At 34.8% G+C, this 7,535-nt stretch overlaps 1 protein-coding gene across 1 annotated transcript in view; it reads left to right on the top strand.

The window, feature by feature from the left end:
• tnnc1b (troponin C type 1b (slow)) overlaps nt 1-731 on the top strand; it is an 8,981-nt gene extending 8,250 nt beyond the window's left edge. The window contains exon 6 of the mRNA XM_059333483.1: nt 454-731. Within this exon, the coding sequence (XP_059189466.1) occupies nt 454-485 (32 nt within the window). The 3' untranslated portion in view covers nt 486-731. The remainder of the gene's footprint in view (nt 1-453) is intronic.
• The last annotated feature ends 6,804 nt before the right edge of the window (nt 732-7,535 follow it).

Below are 7,535 nucleotides of genomic sequence, written 5' to 3'. Positions count from 1 at the left end.
TTAATGTTACTATATAATGTCATGTTTTGGGGGATTTTAGCTCTAAATTATACTGGCCTAGTATACTAGTACACAACTCAGGTCCATGCTCCAGTCTACCATCAGACAAATTTCCAACTGCATATTCAAGTCTGTTTCCCAAATTGATTTAGCACAACTGTATCACCTCTATTAATTTTACATCAGGTCCTAATGTTCTGATATCAACGTATAAAATTATTACTCCACTATATCTCTACATGGTGAACAGCTTTTTTACTGCTATATTATTGTATGAAGGTTGTGTACAGCTCCTTTAAAATGACGAATGCAAGAAAACTGTATCAGGTATCTGTCTGTCTGTCTGTCTGTCTGTCTGTCTATATAGATAAAGATATAGATATAGATGTAGATATAGACATATAACACACATATATACATACACACATTGACCTTGTGCACTCTTTCTGACAGAGTTCCTTGAGTTCATGAAAGGTGTTGAATAAAGGATTCAGCTGGAAGCATCTTCAGTTTCCGCTGGCTGCATCATCATCCTGTTGGCCATTACTGGAGACATGGCTCCACCTATTGACTGCTTTAATACAAATGACACGCCTGTCCTCACACGACCCCTGAGAGGCCTTGAAATGTTTGCCAAGGGATCTCATTGACTGCAAATAACTCTATTTCTGATAGTGATGATAAATCCAAATGTCATTTATAAACACTCTTTTCATTAAAAACATTTTCAGAATTGCATAATTTGTCTGTCATAATATGTGGATTTCATATCTTGAGAAAAATAATAACAACAGTAAAGATGATTGGTTGTTGTTTTACAGATTTTGGTTCCATATTAATAAGTCTAGCGCTATACCCATTCTATATCTGAGCTCATTAATAATGATAATAATAATAATAATAATACAAAAAATAATAATAATAATAACACTGACCCTAGACCTGAATGATGGGGTGTTTGGGTTTAATTTTAGTATAGCTACCATGAATGTTAGCCTGTTTTGAGTGGTCTAATACTTTCCTATTAGAGAACAAAGAAACTGTTAAAGTTATTATCCACAGAAAAAAATATATAGAATTATAAATAACTCACCCCAGAAAACTTTTTGTAAGGAAAGGGAAGTACAGTAAACTATTTTTCAAATGCAATTTCTAATTTTTACCCCTTCAGTTAAATGAAATCTATCTATAAAAGCAAGTGGTGTGTGTGTGTGTGTCTAGGCTATATCTCTCTGACTGTTAGTCAGACTGACCTCAGATTTCGTATGTGGCTTGTGCATGGCACGAATGTGTGCATCCTCGACTTTTGAATTAATTTTTCAAAATATGAAAACACTGTTTCTGATCGGACGCCTTTTAAGGGAGCTCCGCCCCCTTTTAGGGGAGCTCCGCCCCATTGTGTGATAGGCCTACACCTGGTCAGTAACACAATTCACTCTGGATTTACACCCTGACTCATCTCATCTGGAAGCCTATTTAGCCTACCTATCTTTAGGAGATTTAAAGTGGCTACAAGGTTCAATTTTCATCATTCTCCTTGTGATTAACTCCTCTCTGTCGAAGCACTTTGTAAACTGCTGTTTATAAAAGGTGCTATATAAATAAAGTTTTTTTTTTATTATTATTTTAGTTATTATTATTATTATTATTATTATTATTATTATTATTATATTAAATGAAGTTCAAGTGTCTTGAACTAGCTTTGTGACATCGTAATAATAACAACTAGAAAATTTCCTCTGGGGAAATTCTGAAAGGGCCACGGGGGCTACTGCCGGTGTGTGTACACTATGATGAGATTCTTCAGAGATTTCAAACTATGCCCTTTAACCTCAAAATGTGTGTGTGTGTGTGTGTGTATGTGTCTGCGTGTGTGTGTGTAATTAAAATCACATAAAGTTACCTGTGTGTGTGTGTGTGTGTGTTTGACTGATGGACTGGAATTTCTAGCTTTGTCAGAAATCTTCCTGCGTTTTTAATATGGGAGCCAATGAGGCTGTTGGTGCGTGTTGGTGGCGCATCTGTGCATCCTACGCCCAAACTATAACTCTGACAGCTTTACCAGAGGATTGTGAGGGAGAAGACTAATTTTCCTACATTTCTATGTATAAATTATTTCTGTAGAGTGGAATTTATGGCCTTTGACAATTTTTTCTCTCCTTCTACACTCTGGCGATGATGTCACACACTGTGACACGAACATTCCGTGCAATACACATCCATTATAATCTCTGAATTTCCCCAAAAATGATCATGGTCATTGAACAGGGATTGATAAAAAACTATATGACCTATCGAAACGTGGATTAATATACCGATACACAAGACTTGTGTCTACTGTTTAAAGTTTAAATGGAGTCTCTAGGTGAAATTATGCCGGACAAGTAGACGTTTAAAAATCTCCAATTATTGTTCTTTTTCGCTCATTTTTTTTTGGCTGTCCCATTCATTTCAATGCAAAATTTTGGGCAGTTTTAGAGAAAAGTAATAGCACACCGATCCCGATCAAACTGCACATTTTGATATATAATTTGTATATATTAATATGTAAGCCCCGAGCCCTGGTCCCTACAGCTATTGCTGTATGGGACGAGTGCTTGGTGCGATTACCCCGTGGCCCTAATAATAAAAGTAAAGTTGAGTATAATTACACACAAGTATATGGTAAAACATCGCAGCCCTCAAACGTGTGGTAAAATAATAATCATATAGTGATGTGTACAAAGAAAGAGTAGCTACCACCGTAACACAACAAGTAGCAAGGACGACAATAACCATATTACATTACATCATATTACAGGGGCTATAATTGTGGTGATCCTCTGATTGGTGTTAAGCCTCACGGTGGAGTTAACATTTTTATTTTTTTTCAGAAATGATTGGTTTAATTTTCTATATATTAATTTCAATTGTTGACAGCTCAAAGCACTGCTATGGCTCATATAGCTTCACACCCATCACAATCATCTTTATTTTCCTTGTCATCAAACCATGTTTTATACAGGTTTTTAAAACCCCTGTGAGATCATTGGTATACATTTTACTCGTGACAAATGATATACACAAAGCACCTAACCTAAAATATACATTCAAAACATAATTTCAACAGTATGTATGTATGTTAACCAAATATGCTTTATATACCAGGTAATACAGGTATTGCTTCAGATTCCTTAAATGTTTCACTCTGACATTTGAATCAAAAAAGAACATCAGTAGTTCCAGAGCTGAGATCCTAAAGAAATCTATGAATTCACAATAATGACATTAAAAAATCTGACAAGTTAAAGGAGATCATACTGGTCTCTGCAACACACTACTGATAAAAAACAAACAAACTGTTTCTTCTTTTAAATAAAAAGGTACTATATCCATGAAGCATCCATTTTTACTAAATGTCTTTCAGCATGCACCTTGCTGTTACTCCTGCATATGAAGGGCAGGAGGTGTTGATTTTATTTTAAAGTTCCGGTGCAATCCGTTGTAGCATTTCAGGTGTTTGCAGCCTTGTTCTGGATTGCAGAGTGGATCTTTCTCAGGTTGTTTCGAACTCTAACAAACTCCATCAATTGAGCTTCCTCTCGTACCTTTTCCTCTTGTTCTTTTTCCGTCTGGCAAGAGAAAAAGAGAAGCATTGGCAATGCATAATCATGTAAACATTATAAAAAAGATTACTTTAGGACCATGCATACATACATTACTGTATTCAGTAATTTGTATTTTCTGTTATTGGGGTACTATGCCTCATACCAAAGTAACATTTATGTGTTGGGTCTCACAGTTCAATAAGGGTGTTAAAATGGCAGTCAGAAGTGATTAATAATTACACAAAAATAATTATTAATTAAATTGATGTGATTGCACAAGATATTATTTACCTTACAATAAGTCACCTCTGAGACACCAGTCTGTAAAACAGACAAAGAGATAGCCAATTCAACTAACAAGTCTCATAAAATTACGGAGCTATCAATTTGGATCTCTGATGGTTATAATTGTAACCACAGTGACCTTAACATTATTTAGTAAAAGTTGAGTATTTTGGAGTTCTTTGCATAGAAGATGTTGGCATCATTCACTCTTGTCTAACATTAAATAGACAGCATGTGTATTCCAAAAAGTATTCAGAATGAAAGTCACACAAAACACACAATATCTAATTTAAGCAATGGCTATATTCATATGTGAGTATTTGTGTATGTATAACTATTACGTTAGTTATTTCAAATTGATAGTTTAATACTTTTATGAGACTTGTTTTTTAAATTGGCTATATTTTCTCTGTTTTACAGAGTAGAGCCCCTGTTGAGGTGACTTAATGTGAATTCAAATATATTTTTAACTTTATTTATTTATTTTTGCTAACTGGATCTTACCAAATGGTGCTCTCATTTGAGGCATAGTAGCCCCAACTCACAAAATATCTCTTGGGTTAGGAATTAATAATTCACATGCTAATCTTTACAAATTTTACAGAAAATGTCTAGTAGGATGAAATCATTTGAATAATTTTTTTTCAAAAGGTCAACTTCACTGTGACATCATAATGTCTTGCAAAAAAAGTTGTATGGCCATTGTTCAATGCTGTAACTCAGCAACAGAAGGGGAGACATTTGATCTGTTTTTCTGCTTAAGGATGCACACACACCGAGCGAGGGGCCCTGTGGTTCAGGTCGGCCCAGACCAGTGACTTTTAAAGTCTTTCATGTTCTCGCCACTTCCCTTTTTTCATTCTTTCCCTTGCACACAAGCATCTTTGTGGTGTGAGATTTTCAGTTTGAGTACTTGATTTTGCGTTCAGGTTTTTTTAATAACCCTTTGATGCACAACATATAAACACCTTCTAATACACAACATAGGTCAAAAATGATCCACATTCATTTCCCATGTATTTCATGCTGGCTGTGTGTTTGAATATCTTTTTTTTTTTATTATTACAACAGATCATTATATCCGTTTTTCCTTTCATACTTTATGAATATGCGAAATGAACAATTTGAGTATATGTGTAGCTATGTTTGCCTTATTTTGAAGGTTTAACTTTAAAAGAGTTGTTAGAACCACCAGATTACATTGGAAAATCACATATTTTAACATTTGAGACTTATTAGAGCCACCAAATAATAATTTCCATTGGAAAAACATGTAAAAAAAAATGTAACAAAATAGGATAGTTAATATTTGTGTCTTTTTTGTCAGGTTTTAAATTGGTGACAACATATAAACACCTTCTAATGCACAAGATGGGTCAAAAATGACCTAGTGCATTAGAAGCGTAATGATAAAAAAAAAGGGTTTTTATTCAAAAAGTAAGAAATTAAAACAAAAAAATAGGATGTGTGATGATCAAAAACAAGTTATTTTAGGCAAACCTGCAGTACTGAATGATGAAATTAATTTATTGCAAAGATATAGAATATAAAAACTTAGTCGGGTTACTTTAGACCATGTTGTGCATCAAAGGGTTAAACAATCTGTCTTTGGACACAGACCACCTTCTTCTGTATCATTTTTTAGTTGCCCTGTGACCTTTGACCCTGAGAATTACTCTTTCTATATATTTCAGTTTTCATTTGGTCACTTTAGTTATAATGGGATCCATTTGTATAAAAAAAAAAATCAAATAAAGCATTTACTTCCATTGCTGGACCCCCTATAAACCCATAAACAGGAAGTGTTACCTCAAGTTGTTTCTGCTGACGTCGAAGCAGCACATCCTCCAGAGGAGTCCTGCTCTGTCCCTCCTCTTCCTGGACACTCTGAAATTTCTTCCTCCTCTCTAGTACCTGCTGTAGTTCGGACCTGCTGCTCAGCGCCAGACCCCTTGACCAATAGAGAAAGAGGCAGAGCAGGTGTATGATATGCCATAAAGAGAAAAAAAGTAATGGGTATATTGGTGTATAGACAATATGACAGGGTCTAGTCTGGTCAAATTGGTTATATAGATTAAAAAAAGGTTTGATTTTTACCCACACTGACCAGATAAATCACAATTATTAGGTTCTATTATCTATAATTCTACAATGTCATTAAGCAGACGATTTTATCCAAAGCAACGTACATTTGAGGGTTAATACAACACGAGCAAAGACCAAGTCAAAAGACAACACATGAGTAATTACCATGGGGTAAGTTTGAGTCCATGGGGATGTCAGTGCAAATAGTGCTTTTGTTTTCCTCCCCTTTTTTTCTGTGTAGATTATGTGTGAAGGTACATATATATACAGTCTACACTGTAAAAAAAAATCAGTTTAATTTACGGTAAAATACCGGCAGCTGTGGTTGCCAGAATTTCACCGTAAAAAAATACAGTGCATGGGTTTTCTATTGTAACTTTAATCTGAATATCTGCAAAACTGTAATTTAGACTGAAGAATCCTGTTATTTTTAGGGCAATTGTGTCTTTGTGACATTATGGTAGTTTTCCATTAATTTTACATATTTTTTAAAAATATATTTTTACAGTTTAAGTTTTGGACTATTCCTTTATTTCCGGTAATTAAGTGTCTATGGTGATATAATTTTTTTTATTTTACGCCCCATTTCTGATGCCTTTGACAGTGTTTTACTGTAATTTCTACAAACTCTTTTTACAGTGTATGTTCATGACTACTCACTTCTCCCCCGACACACTAAAGGACATCACATTCAACAGTGACCATGGTAGCAAAAGTGTAATTCTTCAAACAGAAACAATTGGCACAATATCGTGTCAGACAACTGACAGACTTTGGTCTCAAGAGGCTCAGAGAGGTTTTTCAATTTGAACATTAAAACATTAAACATTAAATTTAAAAACATAACAAAAGGAACTTTTGTTGCCTGTAGGCTATATTGTACCATTGAGCCAACAACCCATTGAAATTAATGTCTTGAACGATTTAAGTTCAGAGTTGCATTTTAACAAGTTATTTTATTATTTAATTAGAAAATTAATTGCATGAAGCTATCAAATGAAGGTTTACTCACCTATTTATTAAAAATATATTTTTTTCCAGATGGAAAAGGGCCAGGAAATGACGTTTTGAGTTGTTTTTTTGTGGTGCAAAATGGCAAAGCTGTTTCATTTGGAAAAGTCTGCAAAAAGGGGTTTCAATATGGCCTCCTGGAGGTCATGTGACAAATTAAAGCATTGCTATTGGTTCCCTATACTCTTTCCTCTTTTTTAAAGTATCACGTCACTCAAAAACATGCATTGTAGAAATTTGACAGGCCTAAAATGGGGCAACACCGTACCATAGAGGGTTAAGTAGTATTTGGATCACCATAAACTTGAGAGGATAAAATAGATTACTGTTTCAGTTCAGTTAAAAAGTGTGAAGTCAGATTAACAGGCAACAGCACAAAGATCCACTGCTTTCACTGTTCACAGTGTGTGTTAGCAGGTCGAGCCAATAGTGGAGGCAGGACAGTATCATTTTACACGGATTCGAGCTCCAGGGGCCTAAAGGACTGCTACAGCATGGAGAGAAGGTGTATGATTGCACGTTTGTGTGAGAGAGAAAGAGACTCATGTATTGTTAATGAAACCTGAT

This window comes from Centropristis striata, chromosome 5 (assembly GCF_030273125.1).
Source record: "Centropristis striata isolate RG_2023a ecotype Rhode Island chromosome 5, C.striata_1.0, whole genome shotgun sequence".
In the NCBI taxonomy this organism is placed as follows: domain Eukaryota; kingdom Metazoa; phylum Chordata; class Actinopteri; order Perciformes; family Serranidae; genus Centropristis; species Centropristis striata.
Note: the sequence above shows the minus strand (reverse complement) of the source record. Positions and strands in the feature narration are given on the sequence as shown.